Here is a 25,623-nt window from a genome sequence, read left to right as displayed (position 1 = left end):
TGACTGGCTTCGTTTCACTTTTAGGCACACTATTCCTGCATGTGAATCTCAACAATGAAAGGTGAGAAAGCACAATGCAAGTCTTTCAAAGAAAAGCCGGCAGGCAAACACTTGGGGGAGTGACCGAAGGTAGGACTGCTCAACAGCCAGAGTAGCCAGAAGGTCTGTAAACTAACACTGAAGAAGCCTGAGTCCCTTCAACTGAAAATTCTGTCATAAAATTAGCTCAAAATTAGCAATTTATATTAATGGGACCATTTTCAGCCCACAACATGCATATTCTGACAAATACATAACGTGTGTCAGTTTACTACGTGACCAGAGTAAATCAACAAGCAACCACTCAGAAAAGCATAGAAGCATTTCTGAAGACTTTTCTCCCTGTACCTTCGCAAAGGGAGAAGTACAGAAATAATTCACAAAACTAACAAGAATCAGCCCAGCCCATTCAGTGGTTAAGCTGCAGGAAGGTTAACGTTTTTTAAAGGGCCTACTAACAGGAAAAAGTCAAAGGATAAAAACTTCATATTAATTTATTATAGCAATTTTTAATTCACCATGCAGAACCAAAAAGGTTTTTATAGTCATATGATTCAGACACGTCCATACACTGTCATGCAACTACCACAATAAAAGGAACGGCAACTATCAAGATGTCAGAATTTCAGCAACTACTCTGCTAGATAATATTGTATTTGCTCAAGAGAGTAAGAGAAAAAAATGACTTTAAGAAGCAGATTCCAACCAACACAGCAAGAAAAAGAATCAAGAGTGCCCTTGGAATAAAATTTACTTGTCCCTTTAATGTGCTAAACAGTATGTTTTCCCTATTTAAATTTTTAGTTTAAGGGAGTAATCTGGGCAAACTCAAGCATCTTCTGAAATGATTTTGCATAGAAAGGCATATATGAAATGACAAGAGAAAAAGGTTTTGACTCAAGCTGTAAAAACCGAACTTCTTGTGATCCCTCAATTTGAAAAAATAAGATGCCAAGAAAAGTCTCCAATTATTTATTTCCTTGTACGAGTACAAATAGCCTAGTACGAACAAGCACATTATTTTGATAAGCAATTAAGAAAACCTACAATGAAAAAAATTAGAATTTAGACAACAGCTTAGTAGCTCTCCCAGGCCCACTACAGATTGTTTCAACTTGAAAAATTGTGATAAAATTGTACATAAAATGTGCCAAAGAGAATTAAAATATAGAAACAGAGCTAGGCATCAAAAGTTCAAAGAACCAGACACGGCAGCTCATGGCAGCTCACGCCTGTAATCCCAGCACTTTTGGGAGGCCAAGGTGGGAGGAGTGCCTGAGCCCAGCGGTTCGAGATCAGCTCAGGCAACTTGGTGAGAACTCTTCTCTACAACATATAAAAAAAATTAGCCGGGCACGGTAGTGCATGCCTATAGTTTCAGCTATTTGGAAAGTTGAGGCAGAATGACCACCTGAAACCAGCAGGTCAAGGCTGTGGTAGCTGTGAGTGTGCCACTGTACTCCAGCCTAGGCAACAAAGTGAGACTCCAACTCAGAAGAAAAAAGTTTAAAGAAAACTATAACTTTACAATCACTTAATTGTTTCTGTCAGTTATAAACTTGTAACCTAATTCAATAAAAGTCTATTTTCCAGTTTCTCAACTGAGGAAAAAGATGAAGAAACTGAGAAAGGATCATCCAGGCAGCTCCCCTTAAACAGTGAGAAGACCCAGTCCCCTCAAGGCAAAGTTAAAACACATGATCCAGCCGGCTCGGTGGCTCAGCCTGTAATCCCACGCCTTTGGGTGGCTGAGGTGAGTGGATTGCCTGAGCCCGCGGGTTCGAGACCCGCCTGGGCACTTGGTGAGACCTCATCTCTACAATAAATAAAAATGAGCTGGGCGTGGTAGCGCATGCCTGTAGTTCCAGCTACTTGGAAGGCTGAGGCGGAAGGATCCCAGCAGGTTGAGGCTGCGGTGGCCGGGAGCGGCCACTGCACTCCAATCTGGGTGACAGAGTGAGACTCCAACTCAAAAAAAAAAAAAAAAAACAACACATGACCCATCAGTATGTTATTGGACATAACAGGTGCCTGCAATCAGGACCTGTAGCTCTGAGAGCACATAAAAATGTGCAGATAAGCTGGTGCCTGTTTCCTCCCCACAATCTCCATGTAACCTAAAGTGGCAGTTCTTCAGTGGTCACTGGAGCTAGGTCTATGCTTCCCAAAGACACAGCATGTCCTTTCCGGGGCTCCATCAACAAGTCTGGCTCAGATCTGCTCCTCAATGGCCACTTGCTGTGCGACTTTGGACAACCTTCCCAGATCTGTGTTCTCACATAAGGGAATAGTAACAGAATTGAATAATAATAGCAATAATAATAATAATGATAAAACTAGCTGGGAGATGTGCCTAAGAAAGTGAGCCTAGCACGATACACAAAAGTACTCACTGATAAGTAAAAACTGGTAAGTCAACAACGACACTTACTTATGCTAGCAGAATATTTTATCATTATCTTTCATCATTGTATCATTCTTTTATCGTTTTCTCTTAGAATTAAACATTTGTATAATGCAAGAGAAAGTCCTAAAAAAAAGTGGTGATTGGAACCTACCAATGCTAAAGAGAAATGGAAGTCTTTAAAGGAATAAGTACAACAAACTGAAGTTTAGAACGTTGTATGACGTGGTCTGTGCATACAAGCCTTACTATTCATTCCAAAGGAAGGAAATACTGACAAGCTCCCAGCATGGATGAAACGTGAAAGCATTATGCTACGTGGAATAAGTCAAGCCAAGGCAGGAGCAAATACTGAGTGGTTCCACTTACATGAGGTGCCAGAGCATCAATTCACAAAGACAGTAAGTAAAACAAGGTTACCAAGGGTGGCAGGGAGGGAGAAATAGGAAGCTATTATTTAATAGGGGCAGCGTTCCTGTTTGGAGTGACAAAAGGTTCTGGAAGGGGGTAATGAGGATGGTTGAACAACACTGTGAATATACTTATTGCCACTGAACTGTACACTTAAAAGCGATTGAAAAGGCAAATTTTATGTTACATGCATTTGATCACGATAAAAAAATTATGTGAATAAAATCTTTCTATATTACAGGAAAGTTAGTAAATGATAGCACACTAGACTCAATTCCAAATGCTGCAGTTTTATTATTATTATTATTATTATTATTACACGCTCATCTCTAGAATGCCAGCAACATGACAAACCCCACATGTGGCCCACAGTCCCCATGTGACTGTCTCTAGCTCCCCATCCTGCTGCCCTGGCTTTCCTGCTCTTCCTTTTCAGGTAGAACTGCTATTCCTGCCTCAAGTTCATTACACTGGCTGCTCCCTGCGCCTGGAGCACTGTCCCCGGATGCACAGAATTTGTTCCCTCCACCGAAGCAGTCTCCCCAGAGTGCATACGGCTAGCTCCTTCCACTTGGAACATTCTCCCTCCCCTGGAGCACTCTCCCCAGATGCACACAGCTAGCTCTCCACCTGGAGCATTCTCCCCAGATGCGCATGGCTGGCTCCTTCTGCCTGGAGCACTCTCCCTAGATGTGCATGACTGGCTCCCTCAACTGGAGCAGTCTCCCCAGGGGCACTCTCCCCAGGAGCACTCTCCTCAGAAACACATCACTGGCTCCCTCCACCTGGAGCACTTTCCATAGGAGCACTCTCCCTAGGAGTAGGCTCCCCAGATACCATGGCTGGCTCCTTGGCCTCACTCATGCCTCCACTCAAATGTTGCATCCCAGGGATTCTTGCTACATGCACTTGCTCCCATCCTGCCAATCTCCTTAATCTTGGTCTGTTTTCTGTTCCTTTCCTGTAGTTGGCACTTCCAAGAGTGACCTCTTGTGTTTGCTGGCTCACTTGTTACTGCCCATCTCCTCTATAGCACATGAGATTCACGGGGGCAGGGATCTCATCTCTCCTATGTTCAGCCCTTAAAAACTGTGCTAGGAAAATAGGAGATGCCCAATAACTCTTTTTAGGTAAATTAATCAAAGAATATTCACACTTGCTTGAATTATCAAATGCACTAATTTTTAAAAGTTATATAACATTAATACAGCATAATCCCATTTTTGTAAAAAAAAAGATATAAATACACATGGCTGTATACAAACATGTGCATTTTTTAAAAGTATGAAAGATAATCACAGTGTTATCTTTGTGTGAAGAAAAAGATGACTATTTTTCCTTTTATTTCTGTATTTTTGACTTTTCTACAATAAAAATTACTTACGTGATTTTAAAAAGATTATTCTACAAGCAAATCAACTAGAATAATTCACTCTACTTACAAAATTGGGGATATGCAAAGAGACTTGGCTACAAGAAAATTCATCATACTTTTACATACAATCATGAAAAATAAGAACTAAAATGCTACACAACATTAAGTAAACTTTAGATATTTATAAAAGCAACTACTCTACAACCACTTAAATAATGTTGAAAGAAAACACTAACTAATGTTATAGAGAAATGCCAGCTAAACAATGTGTAGAGTATGATGAAAACATTTTCAATGAGTGAGAATTAAAAGGATATACACCAAAATTTTATCAAGTTACTCCTGGTTGTCATTATTTTTATCTTTTCTTCCTTCCTGTTGCTTCTCTGTCTATATTCCAAAGTACTAAAAATGACCACGGTACTCAAAAAAATGAGTTTAAGCGACTGTACCAAGAGCTGCACTTTTTTTGCTTTATATGAGCACCATCTAGTGCTCAGTAAATATAATACAATTTCTATAATACAGTCAAGGTGTCCAAAAAGTAGCCTTTATGAAAAGCATATTCAGCCCAAAGAGATAAATTACTATACTCAGTATCTGGCCTAATTTTTAAAACAGCTGAACAATTAATTCAGGAGAGTCACAGAACTGTTGATCATCATCAAGAGAAAGCAGTCTTCAAAAAAGTGTTACATTTCAGCTGCTTATTTTCAGATATTTTAGACTATCTCTCAAAACAGACTCCATGCTCTCTTTTAAACTAATTGGCATTTACTCCTGGAAAGAATATGAAAGCCAGGCACTTCACAGGCATGTTGGTGTTGTATTGTCCCTTCAAATCTCTGGGGTAGGGATTATTATTTCCATTTTACAGAAGAGGTAAAAGGCTCACTGAGCCTGAGCAGCATGCCTGGTCCGTGAAGCTCCTCAGTCGGGAAGCTGAGCACAGGGAAGGCTCCCAAAGCTGTGCTCCCTCCCTCCCACGCTTCCCTGCCTTCTCTCCACTGCACCCAAAACGACTGTGTTTAAGAGGACACACACGAACTGCTGCTACCCTCCTCACTCTCAAATCTAGAAGAACTCTAAGTTCATTTAGCATTAAGGGTCAGATCAAGTGTTAACTGAAACAGAAGAACTTTTAAAGCAAATTATTCTCATACTGCAATTAGCTGGTGCTACCAGTTCTTACAAGGATGTGGACCTCCCATTTCCTGCACTGAAGCAGAAATTAAGACCTCATCCCATGGAAAGGATGTCGCTGTAGGAGCCTCGGATGTGGCTTCCTGCCCTAGTTTTTCTGCTCTTTCAAATGCATCACTCAACCGTTTAAACAATGCTTTCACCAAATCCACTAGAGAGTCTCCAAGGGACCCTACTTCTAAACCTCAGCTTTCTAACAAGTGTGCCAAAAACAGGCACCAGGGGGACAGAAGCTGGTTTCCCCCTCCAGCCTTCTGTGGTCAGAGTCCAGACCCTCCAGAATACCCAGGTTTTCCGAATCTGGGCGGCCTTACCAGTGCACCAGGAAACATGCAGGAAGCACCCTCAGCGCTCCCCAGTGTGTGTTCCCAACCTGTGACACTTGCTTCTTACATATACCCAACATGAGCTGGATGGGCTAATAGAAGTCATTTGGTCACACTTCCTCCACAGCACAAGAAATTACTTCTACTCACACGTACATGGCTATTCACTGCTGGACTGCATGTTAATAACAAGATGCTGAAACAATCCAGATGGTAAAAGTAAATAGCTATATTAATTTTGGTACATTCAGCGATGCTATGCTCGTCCCACCAAAAAGAATGAGAAAGCTAATACAGAAATGCCACTCCAAGATATAATCAATGAAAATAAGCACAAAGTGAAGAAGCGAAAGGATTGCTTGAGCTCAGGAGTCAAAACCAGCCTGGCCAACATAGCAAGACCCCATGTCTACAAAAATTAAAATTAGAAATGAGTCAGGCATAGTGGTGTGCCTGGCATCCTAGCTACTCAGGAGGTTGAAACAGGAGGATCTCTCAAGCCCAGGAGGTTGAGGCTGCAGTGAGCTATGATTGCACCACTGCACTCTAGCCTAGGTGACAGACTGAAACCTTGTCTCTTAAAAAAAAGAAGCATGTAAAAGTACATGCTATTTCTTGTCTAAAAAGAGGGAGGGCATATGTGCGTATTTGTCTACGTATGAATAAACTATTCCTTGAAAGAATATTCAAGACAACTGGTAATACTGGCTGCCTCTGTTGAAGAGAACCAGGTACATGGGGGCACAGATGAAGTGAGACTTTCCACTTCTGTAACCTCTGTATCCTTTGAATAAAAATGCATTATCTTTTCAAGAAAAATAAGTAAAATTGTAATTTTTAAATTCCATCTCCAGACACCACAACCCCTCGTCTTCACAGCATTGCCAGTGCTAGGGAGGGCTCCAACCCACAAACATGTCCGGAACCAATACGCAGTTCCCCAGGCAGGCTGGAGACACACTGGTCCACACCCCTCAGAGCAGTGTCCTGCCCCAACGTCGCTGGCCCTGTTCTTCTCATAAGTGAGTTATCTCACTCTCGCTCACTCCCTTTCTAAGCCATGCACCTCCTTGGGGCTCTGTTCACATTCTAGCCCCACCACCCCCCACTCCACCCCACCAAAATATTTTCCAGAACCCTGCTGCCATCATGACTATCCCACACGGCATGCATGTACTATTGAAATTTCTACTGGTTTGGGACATTTGTAGCTGATCTTATGACTACATTTTTTTTTAGAAAAACAAAGACTTGGTAGTCAAGAAGTAAATTTCTACAGGAGAGAGTGACTATCATAATGCAATGCAACTAGCATATCAAATAAAATGAAAAAATTATCATGTCCTTCCTGATTCAAATCCTCCAATGGTTTCCACTGATATCAGGACATAGTTAAAACTCCTTAATATTTTTTGTAAGAGCCCTCGATTTTTCCAAGCCTCCCTCACCACCCCTTTCCAGGTCCACAAACTCGACATGTTCTCCTCACCATCGAGCTCTCCTCGTGCTGCCTCTTTTCCTGGGCTGCCCCCTTCCCAGTGCCCTTTCTTCTGGCTCAGGTATCAGCTTCAAGGGCATCTTTGGCTGCCTCCAGAAAGGACTTCTGGGTGGGGGAGACCTTTCATAAAACACCCTCGGGTGTGTTCAGAGATTCCATCTGTGAAAACCAACTGCCTTTCAAAACATACATGAGATAAACAAACACGGGCCACTTCCTCCCAGAAATCTGACCCCCGCTGCATACCCATACTTCCTGCGTGTCTCTGGGAGCAGCTTCATGGCTCGTCTCCACACCCCGAGGTACGAGTAAGACAATGAGCCGTGGATAACAAGAGACACCATCTGCCTCGCTGACCATCACAGCCTGAGAAACAAGTGAATCCGCAGTAGTCTGGTACACAGTGAAAGGTCCTGTGGTACCCAGTTCTCGGTGGCAAGCACAACACACACTGTGGTCATGCTCACACACACCACACCTCACGTGGGGATCCACAGAACCTGTGAATAATATGTGCCGGCTTCTTTTTCATTTTTGCTGCTATCATGCAATAACTTAGAAACATGTAGAAAACCAACTGTGTAAAAGTAGTTGAAAATATTTTACTTACAAAAATAAACAATACATCATTTAACTCTTACTCCTGAATTCTTCACTTATTCCAGACCTTTTCCGTACAAGTAATTTTAAGTGGGTAAAAAATTTTAAACTATTATATAAGCTAAGTAACATTTTACAACCATGCCTGGAAATTCTAGCAAAATCTGATTACTCTAGTGCTGAAAAACTTAACAGTAGGAAGAATTAGAAGAGACTAAAGGTCTCATTAGTGTTTCTAGAAGTTGGCAGACATCCATTTTTGACTATAAAAATGGGCTGCCCTTGAAGACGGCACACATGGGTCCAAGCGTGAACAACCTCAAGTGCCTGTGTTAGAGTCTTCTCCATAGATTCATCCCAACCCCGAATAATTCCTCAACTAGGTGATCCTAGGCCCTGACTCTGCCAATGAGGGGGGACCTGCTATCCCAAAGCCTACTAAGTCTCAAGGTCACACATCAAATATCATCACCAAAGAGCAAGCAACAGAGCAGAAAGGTATAATGCAACATGGTAGATGGTGCCTCTGCAGACACCACCCTCAGAGACCTACAATGTGCAGCTAGTCATACTTCACAGCTTTTTCACATTTGAAAATGCCTTTATACCTTTCTCTATAAACCAGGGTGAGGTAGAAAAAGAAAAATCATGCACGAGAACAGCAAAGGATCTTTGAGGGGAAAGGAAGTAATAAACTATGAAGTCATAACTTAAACTGCGAGGCACTGGCAAAAGTATGGTGAACTTACAGATTAAAAAATACAACGAAATGGCTAGCAAACTATTCCTATCACTTCTGCCTGAGAAGTTCATCTTTCTCCGCACCATCCCCAAGTGCCAGCTCTGCATACCTAAACCAAGTACGTGTGTGTGCCTGGGGACACACACACCCACCTTATGCTTCTTAAGTCCTTTAGATAGTCTTAGATTTTTTCTATTCCATACAAATTTTAGAATCAACTTATAAAGACCCCCAATCTCACAAAACAAGGCTGCTAGGATTTTACTTCACTGCCTTCGATTCATAGGTCAATCTGAGAAGATGTGACATTTTTACAAGTCTTCTAATCCTTAAACATGGTATATATCTCCATTAAGTTCAGTCTATTTTAATGTCTTTTAAGATAAAAACCATCAACTGGAACTTGAAAAGCACATATAGATTGTACTAAAGTTTACATAAGTGAAAAGAAAAATCATTTTGGATCATACATGGTGCTGCCTTTCTTCTCCAAGTCTAATCACCACCACATAAGCAGTGGTACTCAATGGCAACACCTCGAGAGTTGAGGAGACGGCTTCCAAGTCTGTTGGTACCATAGCTCATCTCCAGGTGGACCTTTTCCACCAATCCAATCCACCTTTAATTTTCCAAGAACCTTAGCAGCAGTGCTAAGTAACCACCTAATATAATATGCATCTAATCCATGCCATCAGATAAAATTGCAGACTCAGTTAAACTTCTAAGGCCCAATCCAAATGTATCTAAAAGTTAAAAATTAGAACTTAGTGCCAAAGATATAAACAGTTTACATAAAAGGAAATACTAATAATCCTTAAACAGGAAAATAAACAAAACTTTGATCATTAAAGACAGGCAAATGAAACCACACAGACCACTATCCAAAGCTCATCCAACTGGATTCAAAACCAAAAATGACTGCAGTTGATCACACTAAAAAATGTGTGTGTGTGTGTGTGTGTGTGTGTGTGTGTGTGTGTGTGTGTTTGTTTTAATTCAGAGACAGAGTCCCTCCACCTCTGGGGTCAGGGGAGAGAAGTACAGACTTATTTGTCAAAAGTACACCATCCTCATCCTGAACACTGGTAAAGAACAAAATGTTTACTATTATTTAGCAAGATAATACAGTAAAAACTATATTTCACATAATATAGTTGATGAAGAAAAGCTCTTCTTTACAGAATTCCGGTTAATAAATGTAGAAAAAATTACTAAGTTAGAAATATCACCATTTTGTAATCTCTTATAAAACTGGTGATTCAGGCAAAATCAATAAGTGCTAAAACACACTCAAACATCTAATCAATCTTAGCATGACAGCTGATATAAAACCACATTCTTTTCTGTACCCTGCTGTATTACAATATAAGGCATACAGCATAACTTATGAAATGCCCTACCAAAAATGTTTAGCCTCAATTTTATCAAGCCTTTAAATCTAACTTTCAATTTACAGGAAATATAGGAAATAAAAGAACAAGTTACAAGGTGTGAGAAGCATCAGATAAATCCAGAAAGTAGAATATTCTACAGAAAAACTGACATAATTTTCTTTAAAAAAAAAATAATGGCAGCCGGGTTCGGTGGCTCAGCCTGTAATCCCGCGCCTTGGGAGACTAAGGTGAGTGGATTGCCTGAGCCCGCGGGTTCGAGACCCACCTGGGCAACTCGGCGAGACCTCATCTCTACAATAAATCAAGAAAATTAGCCAGATGTGGTAGCACACACCTGTACTTCCAGCTACTTGGAAGGCTGAGGTGGAAGAATCGCCGGAGCCCAGCAGGTCGAGGCTGCGGTGGCCAGGAGCAGCCACTGCACTCCAGTCTGGTCGACAGAGTGAGACACCAACTCAAAAAATAAATAAATAAATAAATAAATAATGGCAAGGGGAGAATACAGTGGCAGGAGTGGGGAGCAGATACCTCTAAATTCTAAATTAAAAGATAGTTAAGAAGCCAGGCATGGTGGCTCACACCTGTAATCCCAGCACTCTGGGAGGCAGAGGCAAGAGGACTGCCTGAGCCCAGGGGTTCAAGACCAGCCTGGGCAACTTGGCAAGACTTCCTCTCTATAATAAATCAAAAAAATTAGCCAGGCATGGTGGCACACACCTGTAGTTTCAGCTACTTGGAAGGCTGAGACAGAAGGATCACTTGAGCCCGGCAGGTCCAGGCTGCAATGGCCTTAAGCGTGCCACTGCACTCCAGCCTGGGCAACAGTAAGACTCTGACACCCAAAAAAAAAAGTCAATTAAGAAATATAACAACCAAATGCAATGCATACACCTAATTTGGTTTCTAGTTATAATAAACTATAAAACAACTGGAAAAAAAATTATTTTTTTGAAAGTAGGATTTATTGAGAGGACAGAAGAGCTCCCAGAGCAGGAGGGGACCGGAGAGGGTTGCCCTAGAAAAATTTAAATACAAACTGGGTAGCAGGAATTATTGTTAATTTATTAGTTGTTATATAAGAAAACAACTTTATTTTAATTTACTTTAAAATACCTATGCAAAAAAACAAAATTAGATGAAAGAAACATGGAAACAACACAAATGTCTCTTAACTGATGAGTGTCCATGGGATGGCACACCCATACAGTAGAATATCACTTTGAAATAAAAAGAACTGGAAGCTGGGTATGATGGCTCACGCCTGTAATCCCATCGCTTTGTGAGGTTGAAGAGGGAGGATTGCTCGAGGCCAGGAGAGCAATACCAGCTTGGGCAACATAGCAAGACTTCATCTTTACAAAAAGTAAAAAAAATTAGTCAGGCATAGTGACTCATGGCTGTGGTCCCCACTACTCGGGAGGTTGAGGTAGAAGGATCACTTGAGCTCAGGAGTTTAAGGTTCCAGTGAGCTATGATCATACCATTCACTACACTCCAGCCTGGATAACAGAGAAAGACTATGTCTCTAAAGAAATAAAAAGCAAAAAAAGGAACAGAAGTGCTGGTACTTGCTACGACATGTATGAACATTACAATAAATGAAAGAAGTCAGTCACAGAAGACCACATATTGTTATGATTCCACTTACATGAACGCCTAGAAGACGCAAACTTATTAGGGATTATTAAATTCGTGGTTGCTAGTACAATCTAGAGTTTGGGGGAAACACTATGACTGCTAATGGACAAGGACAGGGTTCCTTTTGGGGGTTATAATAATGTTCTAAAATTGAGATGATTGCAAAACATTGAATTGTAAACTTTTTTAAAAATTGAGATGGGGTCTTGCTCTGTTGGCCAGGGCTGGAGTGCAGTGGTGCAATCATAGCTCACTGTAGCCTAGTCCTCCTGGGCTTAAGCAATCCTCCCACCTCAGCCTCCCAAGCAGCTAGGATTACAGGCAAGTACCACTATGCCTGGCTAATTTTTACATTTTTTTTTTGTACAGATGGGGTCTTGCTACATTGTCCAAGTTTATCTTGAACTCCTGGCTTCAAGCAATCTTCTCATCTCAGCCTCCCAAGGTGCTGGGATTACAGGAGTGTGTCACCATGTACAGCCTGAATTATAGACTGTAAATGGGTGAATTACATATGTAAAGCATATCTCAGAAAGTATACCAGTTTTCTATAGCTGCTATAAAAATTACCACAAATGTAGTGGTATAAAGCAATACACATTTCTTTTTCCTCTCTCTCTCTCTCTCTCTCTCTCTCTCTCTCTCTCTCTCTCTCTCACCCTCTCTTTTTAGTAGAGACAGGGTCTCACTATGTTGCCTACACTGGTCTCCATCTCCTGGTCTCAAGTGATCCTCCCACCTTGGCCTCCCAAAGTGTTGCAATTACAAGCATGAGCCACTGATCCTGGCCCACAAATGTCTTACCTGACAGTTCTGTAGATCGGAAATCTGACGCAGTCTCACTGAGCTAAGATCAAGAGCCCAGCAAGCTGCACTCCTTTCTGGAGGCTCTAGGGGAAACCCGTGTCCTTGCCTTTGCCATCTTCTAGACGCCACTCCTGTCTCTTGGCTCTGATCCCCTTCCTTTGTCCTCAAAGCCAGCAAGGACAGGTGAGTCTCCTCACATCAATCACCCTCACCTTCTCTTCTGCCTTCCTCTTGAACTTTCTGGAATGCTTGTGACTACACAGGGCCCACCGGGATAACCAGGATCATCTTTCTATTTTTAGGTCATCTGATTAGCAACCTTAATTCCACTACTACCTCAATTCCCCTTGGACATGACCATAACATACTCACAGATTCTAGGGACTAGGATATGGACATCTTTTGGGGTCCACTATTCTGCCTATCACAATAAGCCTGTCAAAAATTAAGTAAAATTGGCCGGGCACGGTGACTCAAGTCAGTAATCCCACCAATTTGGGAGGTGGAGGCAAGAGGATTGCCTGAGCCCACAGGTTTGAGACCAACCTGGGTAACATGGCAAGACCTCATCTCTACAAAAAATCAAAAATTAGCCAGGTGTAGTGGTGCACACCTGTAGTTCCAGCTACTAGGAAGGCTGAGGTGGAAGGACTGCCTGAGCCCAATAGGTCAAGGCTGCAGTGGTTGTGAGTGTGCCACTGCACTCCAGTCTGGGCAACAGAGTGAGACTCCAACTCAAAAAAAAATAAGTAAAATTGACCATTGTTTTTTTAAGTCCTGGCCAGGTCATGTGCTCTTTGAGCTATAGCTGCAATGTTTCCTAGCTTTGGTCCTCTCTCCTGTCTTGTGGGAAATGAATCTCCTCTTTCTCGCTCTTTCTAATTTACTTTCTAAATAAACTATGTTTTCTTTTTTTGTGGTTTTGTTTATTTTTATTTTAAAGATATGGGGTACAATTCAGGGTTAGGTATACAAATGGTCATTCTACAGGTAAAGTTTGCACCTCACTTTGGTCCCCCCTTCACCTGGTTTGAGATCAGGTACCCTTACTGATGAAGTGTGTCCACCCCTAGCAGTTTCCCACTACTGCCAATCCCTTTCTTATAGCATTATGATCATTGCTCAGGGTCTGCTTATAAGTGAGAACATGTGGTACTCAATTCATAAACTATATTTTTGAATCTAAAAAAAAGTAAAATTGTTTGAATCTAAATATTGAGTATATAAGAATTCAATATTCTAGTCACTCTACATTATTATTGTCTGTTGATTTTTATAATAGAGTTAAAATTGAGTTATGGTGGGGACTCCTGGGTAAGATGGCAACAGAACAGGTCAGACTGTGAGAGTCTCTGCAAAACTGAATGTCCATCAAGACTCTGCATGAGTGGGTATGCACCAGTAGGTGAGTGAAAGTCCATCTGAGGGGAGACTTGGTCTCATGCACCCAGGGCTCTCCTCTGCAGGTGACTGCAACCCACCACTGCCCTGAGATTGAAGACCCAGGTGTGCAGGATTGTCTGCTGTTCTTGGGGCTCTCTTAAGAAGAGACAGGAGACCATCCCCTGCAGTAGCAGACCAGACACAAGCAGGAGAATCACTGGGGAAGGCAGGTTGTGGAAAACTGGAATAAAGCTCCAACTCTGGTGGCAAGACACTGATGGGTACCATTTTCTCAGTCCCAGCACTGGGCAGAGACTTGCATTGCCCTGCCCAGCTCCAGTCAGCCTCCCTCTTAGGACCCAGAGGCTATCTTCTCATCAGACTTGGAGAGATAGACATCCCACCCCACGCTGCAACAGGCACAGACACATCAGATCTGAGTGGGAGACTTGACAACAGCAGCAGCAAGCAGGAATTAAAGAAGAGGTTAAAAAAGGGGGAAGAAAACCTACATAAATGAAGAAAAACAAAAGGAATAACATGAGTCTCACACAGACCCATGGGAGATCAGCCACTGAGAATACAGACTTCAGAACTCAAACAATGAAGAGCCCCCAGAATGACTAGTTTCAAAACCACAAACACAGATATCAATATATTAATAGAAGCCGGGCTCGGTGGCTCAGCCTGTAATCCCGCGCCTTTAGGAGGCTGAGGTGAGTGGATTGCCTGAGCCCGCGGGTTCGAGACCCGCCTGGGCAACATGGCGAGACCTCATCTCTACAATAAATCAAAAACTAGCTGGAGCCGGGTTCGGTGGCTCAGCCTGCAATCCCGTGCCTTTGGGAAGCTGAGGTGAGTGGATTGCCTGAGCCTGCGGGTTCGAGACCCGCCTGGGCAGCGAGACCTCATCTCTACAATAAATCAAAAAATCAGCCGGGCGTGGTGGCGCATGCCTGTAATTCCAGCTACTTGGAAGCCTGAGGCGGAAGGATCGCCGGAGCCCAGCAGGCGAGGTTGCGGTGGCCGGGAGCGGCCACTGCACTCCAGTCTGGGCGACAGAGTGAGACTCCAACTCAAAAAATAAATAAATAAATAAACTAGCTGGGCATGGTAGCGCGCGCCTGTAGTTCCAGTTACTTGGAAGGCTGAGGCAGAAGGATCGCCGGAGCCCAGCAGGTCGAGGCTGCGGTGGCCAGGAGCGGCCACTGCACTCCAGTCTGGGCGACAGAGTGATACTTCAACTCAAAAAAAAAAAAAAAAAAAGATACTAATAGAAAGAATAAATAGAAATGAGGAGAGACAAGAGGAAAGAATGAAGGAGTTGACAACTGAGATAACAGCAATAAAGTATACAGTGAATGAAATAAACAACAAACTGATAAGCATGAAAAGCAGAAGAAAGAATCTCAAGCTTGAGGACCAAAATACGGAACTAACCCAAACTATTAAAAACATAGAAAAGAAGCTAAAATCAGAACAAAACCTCCAAGAGGTGAGCAATTATTTCAAGAGACCAAACCTAAGATTAACTGGAATCCCTGGGGTAGATAGAGAGAACGAGACCACCCTGTAACAAACATTCCATGGAATTATCCAAGAAAACTGCCCTCATCTCATCAATGTGGCGACCATTCAAACACAAGAAATTCAGAGAACCCATGCAAGACAACAATTGAGAAGACCAATTCCTAGACACAAAGTAATTCGCCTACACAAAGTAGGTATAAAAGAAAAAATCCTTTGGGAGGTGGAGACAAGAGGATTGCCTGAGCTCAGGAGTTCGAGACCAGCATGAGCAACATAGCGAGACCTTGTCTATACAACAAATCAAAAAATTAGCTGGATGTGGTGGCGCATGCCTGTGGTTCCAGCTACCTAGAAGGTTGAGGTGGAAGGATCACCTGAGCCCAGCAGGTCAAGGTTTCAGTAGCCTTGAGTGTGCCGCTGCACTCCTGCCTGGGTAAAAGAGTGAGACTCTGACTCAAAAAAAAAGAAAAAGAAAAAAATCCTAAAGGCAGCAAGAGAGAAAGATCAAACTACCTAGCGGGGAAGAACAATTAGAATAGCAGCAGATTTATCTACAGAAACGCTTTAGGCTAGAAGAGCTTGGAGCCCAATCTTAAAAGTTCTCAAAAAATAAACAATTTCAACAAAGAATTACCTACCCAGCTAAGCTAAGTTTCAACACTGATGGAAAATTAAAATCCTTCCCAGACATTCAATCCCTGAGAGTTTATGCTGCCTCCAGACGAGCTCTACAAGAAACTCTTAAGAAAGTATTAAACACAGAAGAAAAAAATAGAATGACAACACCCTTCACAAGATACAGGAAAAAGATTGAAAATGGCAGGGCTAAGTGTCTCAGGCTGTAATCCCAGCACTTTGGGAGGCTGAGGCAAGTGGACTGCCTGAGCACATGGGTTCAAGACCAGACCAGGCAACTAGGCGAGACCTAGTCTCTATAATAAATCAACAAATTAGCCAGGTTGGGCGTGGTCACACAGGCCTGTAGTTCTGGTTGCTTGGAAGGCTGAGGCGGAAGGATCGCCAGAGCCCAGCAGGTTGACGCAGGGGTGGCAGTGAGTGTGCCACTGTACTCCAGCCTGGGAAATGGAGTGAGACTCCAACTCAAAAAAAAAAAAAAAGACTGAAAACATACATGAATCAACCAAAAATCAAAAGAAAGACAATAAACAAATAAACAAATGGCAGCAACAACAACAAACTCTATAAGAACCTCATGACAGGGATAAACTCTCACATCTCAATAATTAGCCTGAGTGTGAATGGACTAAATGCACCACTGAAAAGACACAGAATGGCAAAATAGATAAAATATCATGAGGCAACAATATATTGTCTCCAAGAGACTCATCTCACCAGAAAGGACACTCACAGACTCAAATATGAGGATGGGAAACAAAATTTCAGGCAAATGGAACACAAAAGAAAGCAGGAATCACGATCTTAATATCAGAAAAAATACCTTTTAAGCTTTCAAAAATTAAAAAAGATATGGAAGGTCACTACATAATGATAAAAGGTTCAATTCACCAACAAGAAATAGCCATCCTAAACACATATACACCCAACATAGGAGCACCAACTTTCATAAAGCAGCTTCTAGGTAAACTAAAAAAAGATACTACTCTAGCATTATCATAGCTGGGGACTTAAACACCCCACTAACAACCCTAGACAGATCATCAAGACAAAAAGTCAACAGGGAGACCAGGAACCTCAACATGACGCTTGACCAAATGGACTTAATTGATATCTACAGAATACTCCACCCAACAATCATGGAATATACATTCCACTCTCATCACCACATGGAACTTACTCTATGATCAACCACATCCTTGGCCATAAATCAAGCATAAACAAATTTCATAAGATTGAAATTCTGCAACGCACCTTCTCAGATCACAGTGGAATAAAAATAAAAATCAACACAAAGTTCCCCCCAAACCCACAGAGACATGGACACTGAACACTATGATGATAAACAACTCCTGGGTCAACATGGAAATCAAAACAGAGATTAGGCCGGGCTTGGTGGTTCAGCCTGTAACCCCAGCACTTTGGGAGGCCAAGGTGAGTAGACTGCCTGAGTCCACGGGTTCGAGACCCACCTGGGCAATTTGGCGAGGCCTCATCTCTACAATAAATCAAAAAATTAGCCGGGTGTGGTAGCGCGTTCCTGTACTTCTAGCTACTTGGAAGGCTAAGGTGGAAGGATTGCTGGAGCCCAGCGGGTCGAGGCTGCAGTGGCCAGGAGCGGCCACTGCACTCCAGTCTGGGCGACTGAGTGAGACTCCAACTCAAAAAAAAAAAAAAAATAAAACAGAGATTAAAAGACACCTGGAAACAGGCCGGACTCGGTGACTCAGCCTATAATCCCAGCACTTTGGGAGGCCGAGGCAAGTAGATTGCCTGAGCCTGTGGGTTCGAGACCTGCCTGGGCAACTTGGCAAGACCTTGTCTCTACAATAAATAAAAAATTAGCTGGGCGTGGTAGCACACACCTGTAGTTCCAGCTACTTGGAAGGCTGAGGTAGAAGGATCGCTGGAGCCTAGCAGGCCGAGGCTGTGGTGGCTGGGAGCATGCCACTGCACTCCAGTCTGAACAACAGAGTGAGATGCCAACTCAAAAAAAAAAAAGATACATGGAAACAAATGAAAACAAAGAAACATCTTACCAAAAATCTCTGGAACGCCATGAAAGAGTACTAAAGAGGGGAATTTATATCTCTATGAACACACATTAAGAAAATGGAAAGATCACAAGTTAACAACAGAACAAATCATTTATGGAAGCCAGAAAGGCAAGACCACCAAAACCCTAACTTCAGCAGAAGAATTCAGATCACTAAAATAAAAGCCGAAATTCATGACATAGAAGACAAAAAATAATACAAAAAAATCAATGAAACCAAAATCTAGTTTTTTGCAAGGATAAACAAGATTAATGGACCCCTAGATAGAATGATCAAGAAAAAGAGAGAAAAAGCCCAAATAAACATAATCAGAAATGCAAAAGATCAAGTCACAACCAACCCTGAAGAAATACAAAGATTATCAGAGATTACTTTGTATACCTGTATGGAAACAAACTCGAAAACCTACACGAAATGTAGAATTTTATGACATCACACAATCTACCCAGGTTGAAACAAGAAGAAATCAAGACCCTAAATAGACAAGTAACAACCCAGGAAATCAACTATGTTATAAGAAAACTACCTACCAAAAAAAGCTCTGGACCAGATGGCTTTCCAGCAGAATTCTACAAAACGTACAAGGAGGAACTGATACCAATCCTATTGAAAGTATTCCAGGCAATCAAGAAAGATGGAACTCTCCCTAAATCATTTTATGAAGCTAATATCACATTGATACCCAAACAGGGTCAGGATCTAACAAAAAAAGAGAACTACAGGCCAATATCCTTGATGAACATAGATGTTAAAATTCTCAACAAGATTCTAGCACATCGGATCCAACAACATATCTCAAAAATCATCCATCATGACCAAGTAGGCTTCATCCCCAGGATGCAGGGCTGGTTCATCATCCGCAGGACCATAAACATAGTTAAATACACCAACAGATGTAAAGACAAAAACTACATGATTATATCATTAGATGCAGAAAAAGCTTTTGATAAAATCCAGGACCCCTTCTTGATAAAAATCCTCTAGTATCTAGGCATAGATGGAACATACCTCAAAATGTAAGAGTCATCTACAAGAAATCCACAGCCAAAATACTGCTAAACAGACAGAAATTGGAACCATTTCCCCTGAAATCCAGAACAAGACAAGGATGCCCACTCTCACCCCTCCTGTATGGCATAGTATTGGAAGTCCTAGCTAGAGCAATCAGACAAGAGAAGGAAATCAGGGGTATCCAAACAGGAAAAGAGGAATTAAGTTATCCATATTTGTAGATGACATGATTCCATACCTTGAAAATCCAAGAGAATCTGTCAAAAACTTCCTTGCAGTGATAAAGAACTTTGGCAAAGTCTTAGGATATAAAATAAATGTGCAAAAGACAGCTGCACTCCTACACGCTAACAATAAACAAACAGAAACCCAAATAAAAAGCATAATCCCATTCACAATAGCCACAAGAAAAATGAAATGCCTTGGCATCTTCCTAACCACAGAAGTCAAAGACCTTTACAACAAAAACTACAAAACAATGTTCAAAGAAATCAAAGAGGACACAAACAAACGGAAAAATATTCCATGCTCATGGATTGGAAGAATCAACATTGTTAAGATGTCCATCCTACCCAAGGCAATCTACAGATTTAACACTATACCCATTAAATTACCAGCAGCATTCCTCTCAGACCTGGAAATGACAATACAGGAATTCATATGGCAACATAAACAACCACAAATAGCCAAAACAATACTCAGCAAAAAAAACAAAGCGGGAGGCATCATGGTCCCATACTTTAAGCTTTATTATAAAGCAATAATAATCAAAACAGCCTGGTATTGGTACAAGAACAGGCATATAGACCAAAGGAACAGGATACACATTCCAGAAGCAAAGTCTTAATTTCTCAACCAATTCATCTTCAACAAAGCCTCCACCACCAACCACTGAGGTTGGGAAAACTGGCTGACCACATGCAGGAGATTAAAACAAGACCCCTACCTATTTCCACACAAAAAAAATCAAATCTAAATGAATCAAAGACCTAAACATAAAACCTCAAACTATAAGAACTGTAGAAAATGCAGGAGACACCCTTATGGAAATTGGAACTGGCAACCAATTCCTGATAAAAAACCCAAGTGCCCATGCCATAAGACGTAAGACAGACAAGTGGGACCTCATCAAACAGAAAAGCTTCAGCAAAGTCAAAGTAACCATTGAGAGAGCAGGGAGACAGCCCACAGACTGGGAAAAAAATATTTGCCAACTGTGTATCTGACAAAGGCCTAACATCTAGAGTCTACAAGGAACTCAAACATGCCAAAAAGAAAAAAACAAACAGCCCCATTACAAAGTGGGCAAAAGATATGAATAGACACTTCTCAAGAAGACATATGAGCAGCCAATAGACACTAAAAAATTGCTCAGCCTCACTAGTCATCAAAGAAATGTAAATTAAAGCCATACTGCAATACCACCTAACTCCAGTCAGGATGGCCATCATCAATAACAAAAAACAACAGATGCTGGAGAGGATGTGGTGAAAGGGAACACTTCTACACTGTTGGTAGGGGTGTAAACTAGTATAGGCTCTGTGGAAACAGGTGTGGTGATTTCTAAAGTCCTAAAAATCAATCTCCCAAACAACCCCGTAATCCTCCTACTGGGAATATACCTAGAGGAACTCAAAAGATACCTGCACATGCATGTTTACTGCAGCATTATTCACAATAGCAAAAACATGGAACCAACTGTGCTGCCCATCAAAATAGGACTGGATTTTTAAAATGTGATACATATACACAATGGACTATTACACAGCCATAATGAAGGACAAGCTTATGAACTTGGCAGCAACTTGGATGGACTTAGAGGGTATAATACTGAGTGGTCTATCACAGAAACAAAGACCTGAGTATCACATGTTCTCAATCATAAGCGAACCTTGAACAACTATCGTGATACTGTAAGAAAGGGATTGGCAGTAGTGGGAAACTGCCAGGGGAGGGCGGGAGCAGGACTGGCAGTAGTGGAAAACCACCAGGGGAGGGGGGGCATACCTTGTCAACAAGGCTACCTGCATAATGAACATTTGTACACCTAACCCTGAATTGTAACCCACATGTTTAAAATAAAAAATTTTTTCAATAATGAGATATTGTTTTTCACCTATCACGTTGGCAAAGGTCAAAAGTCTAAAAATGTATCAAATCATCTAGGGTGCAGGGAAAGAGACCTCCCACACATTGCTGGTAGGCGCACAAATTGGCACAGCTTTCATGGAGCACAGTCTGGCATATCTGCCAAAATTACAAATGCACATATACTCTGACTCGACAATTCCACTTCAAGGAATTTATACTATAGATATTTATATGCATAAGAAATGATGTATGCGACATTATCTATTATTACAAGAGCCTAGAAACAATCAAAATGTCCATCAACAGAAAAACAATTAAACATTCTGCAGATACTCTGCAGTCATTTAAAAGAGTAAAAAAGACCAGGCAGAGTGGCTCAAATTTGTAACCCCAGCTACTCAAGAGGCTGAGGCAGGAGAATCACTTGAGCCCAGGAATTTAAAACCTTCCTGGGCAACACAGCAAGATCCTATCTCTACCAAAAACAAACAAAAAAACAAAGAATAAGGCAGTTGCAGATGTGCTACGTATACAAAATATACTTGGCGGAAAAAAGCAAGGGACACATGGCATGTGTGGTTATGCAATCATTGACTTTAAAACAATTTTGTAAAACCACATGGGATATAAGTTTAAACATCTGCACTATCTTTAGAAGAAATTTCTTTTTTTGGTGAGAAAGCAGGCTTTATTAAGAAGATAGAAAATCTCCCACAGTGGGAGGGGACCTGAAAGAGGTTGCCAAGAAGAAACTTCTATCAGTGATCATCTCTGGAGAAGGGAGGTGGCTATGTGGAGAAAGAAAGTTTATTTCCTACTTTTCAAACCTTTTGGGTTTTCCACTGTACATGTATGACAGACAGAACATTTCAAAACATTTTTAAAAAATCAATAAGTTCATATGGCACTCTATACAAAATTTAGACCTACATGCAATCTCTTACCTGCTAGTCGGTGCAGGGAAAGAAAATGAGAGAAGTTGATTCCAGAAAGGGTCATTCTCAGAGACAGATTCTGTGCCTGATAACTTCTTTAAGTATTCATTTTGAGGAAGATCACCGATTCTGCTGCTGTTTGATCCCATCTTCTAACCTGGTAGATACCTTGTCCTTAAACCTGCATTTCCACAAGACAACCTATTAAAGAAATGGGAAAAAAATCTTCAAACTTGTTCAAAATAGTCATCATATTTTTCCTACATATAAAAAACTATAAACTGGGTGGGCAGAGTGGCTTACACCTGTAATCCCAGCACTTTGGAAGGCCGAGACAGGAGAACTGCTTGAGCCTAGGAGTTCAAGACCAGCCAAGGCAACATAGTGAGACCTCATCTCTAAAAAATAAAAGAAAATAAAATACAAAAACTATCCAGGTATGGTGGTCCGCACTTGTAGTCCCAGCTACTTAGGAGGCTGAGGCAGAAGAATCACCTGAGCCCAGGAGGCCAAGGCTGAGGTGAGCTGGGAATGTACCATTGCACTCCAGTCTGGGAGAAAGAGTGAGACCCTGTCTCAAAAAAAAAACAAAAAGGCTAGGCTCAGTGGCTCAGCCTGTAATCCCAGCACTTCAGGAGGCCGAGGCAAGTGGATTGCCTGAGCCCACGGGTTTAAGACGCACCCGGGCAACTTGGCAAGACCTCGTCTCTACAACAAATAAAAAATTAGCCAGGCATGGTAGTGCACACCTGTAGTTCTAGCTACTTGGAGGGCTGAGGTGGAAGGATAGCCAGAGCCCAGCAGGTCAACGCTGGGGTGGCTGCGAGTGTGCCACTGCACTCCAGCCTGGACGACGGATTGAGACTCCGACTCAAAAATAAAAAGAAAATAAGATGAATAAATGGCACTATTTTAAAATGACCATCACAACGAAAGGCAACTATGGGCTCAGTGACCAGAGGTGGCTCAGGTAGGAGAAAACATACATGAGCAAGTGATCGGCCTTCTTACATATATCCCTCCTCATTCCACAAAGGCGCTTAAGCCACAGCCAGATTTAGAAGCATGGCTTCCATGTTCCTTGTGGAAGCTATGATATTACAATTATTTGTAGCTATCAGCCCTGCTGCAGTCTGTTATGATGTCAGGGCCTCAGGCCACAGGGGCCGGCCTCAGGAGACTGGCCCACTCTCTCTGACCTCCTCCAGTCCTCCCTTCTCCTGCCCAGGCAGGACTCTAAACTGAGGGTAGGTCCCAAGACCCTCATTCCACAGAGGATCCTGCCCATACCCTGGGGAAAGATCGCTGCACAGAGAGGCCAAGAAAAGATCTGAACAGACAGGTCTTGGGAGCTTCCTACTAGATCAGTATGAGCTCATACCCTTTGTGTCCAGACACATGTCTACATAGTGGGCAACCTTGCCTACATCATGAAGTCTCCATAAAAACACAAAGGAGGCTGGACATGGTGACTGAAGCCTGAAATCCCAGCACTTTGGGAGACCAAGGCGAGTGGATTGTCTGAGCCCACGGGTCCAAGACCAGCCCGGGCAACTTGGCGAGCCCTCATCTCTATAATAAAAAATAAAAAGTTAGCGGGCATGGTAGCACACACCTATCGTTCTGGCTACTCGGAAGGCCGAGGCAGAAAGATCGCCGGAGCCCAGCAGGTCGAGAGTTTGGTAGCCATGACCATGCCACTGCACTCCAGCCTGGGCGACAGAGTGTGACTCCAACTCAAAAAAAAAAAAAAAAAAAAAAACATGGACAGTTTTCAGGAGCTACAGAAGAGCTGGGCGCAGCGGAGGGTCCTGGAAGCACGGAAGCCCCGCCCCTTCTCACACCTTGTCCTTCATCTGCATCCTTCGTAGGATCCTTCCTAACACACCAGTAAATGTGTTCCCGAGTTCTGTGAGCCACTCCAGCAAATTAACCAAACCAAAGAGGGGATCGTGGAAGCCACCACTGGAAGCCAGTCGGTCAGAAGTTTCGGAGGCCCAGATTTGGGAAGCTGGGCCCTTGCATATGAGTGAGAAACACTGATATGGTTTGTTAATCACCTGCCCTGACAGGACCCTCAATAACAGCTGACTCCAATTTAAGCCACTAAATTAAGCCAGCTAACCATACCGTTTAATTTCTTAAAATAGGTATTGTTAAACCCAGTTTTAAAATGTTATAAAGAAATATCCTAAAATATATAAATTCCTTACTTACCATACTCTATTCTAAAGCTACTTTAGGTTTTTTTTGGAGTTGGAGTTGGAGTTGGAGTCTCACTCTGTTGTCCAGGCTGGAGTGCAGTGGCACGTTCACGGCCACTGCAGCCTCAAACTGCTGGGCTTAGGTGACCCTTCCACCTCAGCCTTCCAAGTATCTGGTACTTTATGTATTTTTAGTTATTTAAAATTGTTTAATATAATCTTACAAAAGCATGCAATACACTAGTAAAAAAGAATGAGCCAGAGCTGCTACAATTAACAAAATGAATTCACCTCAAAAATGTAAAAATTCCTCAAAAGAAACCTACAAGCTGAGTGTGGTGGCTCTCGCCTATAATCCCAGCGCTTTGGGAGGCAGAGGCAAAAGCACTGCCTGAGTTCAAGGGTTTGAAACCAGCAAGGGCAACATGGTGAGACCTCGTCTCTACAATAAATCAAAAAATTAGCCGGACATGGTGGTGCACATCTGTGGTTCCAGCTACTTGTAAGGCTGAGGTGGAAGGATCACTTAAGACCAGCAGGTCGAGGCTGCAATGGCTGTGAGCATGCCACTGCAATCCAGTCTAGGCGACAGAGTAAGACTCCTACTCCAAAAAAAAAACAACCTACATAATAATGTACATGGCATAACTTTGTTTATAAACATGTAAACAATGTTATGGGTTTACTCATATCTATTATTAAACAAAATAAATCTATCAAAACAAAATAAACAGCAAATTCTAATAAATCAGAAAAGGCAGAGAGGGGCCCCAGCAGATTCAATAAATACTTTCTTAAGCAGCAAAGGGAAGGAAGAGAAGGAGAGAAGACGCACATGTGGCAAGTGTGTAGATTTGCTGAAACAGACAGTACATCCATGGGCGGTTATTGATTATAAAAAAAAGAGAGAGAAGAATGGATTCTCAACCTCTCAGCAGCAATACAGGAAGCTAGTTCAGAGGGAAGTAATGCCTTTAAAATATAAGGAGGAAATAATTTAACTAGAACTCTATTGCTAGCCTTTAAAATATTAGGAGGAAATAATTTAACTAGAACTCTATAGCTAGCCAAGCTACCAATTAAGTATGAAGTTAGAATAAAGACATTTTCTGACTTGCCAAGATTCAAAAAAAAACTCCTAGGCACCCATATTCAGGAAGCTATTAGAAGACATACTCGGGGGGAGGGGGATGGGATTAACAGTAGCAAATATCTGTCGGGGGATGGGAAAACACCTCTTATCAACAGGGTGCCTGAATGAAACGTAATTGTACACCTAACCCTTAACTGTACCCCACAAAACCATAATAAAAAATACTGATTAATTAAAAAAAAAAAA

The 25,623-nt window shown here is 42.0% G+C and overlaps 1 protein-coding gene across 1 annotated transcript in view; it reads right to left on the bottom strand.

Moving 5' to 3' along the window:
* Window positions 1–25,623, bottom strand: part of DYM (dymeclin) — a 374,432-nt gene that overhangs the window by 319,932 nt on the left and 28,877 nt on the right. The window contains exon 2 of the mRNA XM_008048608.1: window positions 22,090–22,281. Coding sequence (XP_008046799.1) covers window positions 22,090–22,229 — 140 coding nt within the window. The 5' untranslated portion in view covers window positions 22,230–22,281. The remainder of the gene's footprint in view (window positions 1–22,089; window positions 22,282–25,623) is intronic.

This window comes from Carlito syrichta, unplaced genomic scaffold, assembly GCF_000164805.1.
Source record: "Carlito syrichta isolate Samal-C Ts95f unplaced genomic scaffold, Tarsius_syrichta-2.0.1 Scaffold126426, whole genome shotgun sequence".
NCBI classification, from domain to species: Eukaryota; Metazoa; Chordata; class Mammalia; order Primates; family Tarsiidae; genus Carlito; species Carlito syrichta.
Note: the sequence above shows the minus strand (reverse complement) of the source record. Positions and strands in the feature narration are given on the sequence as shown.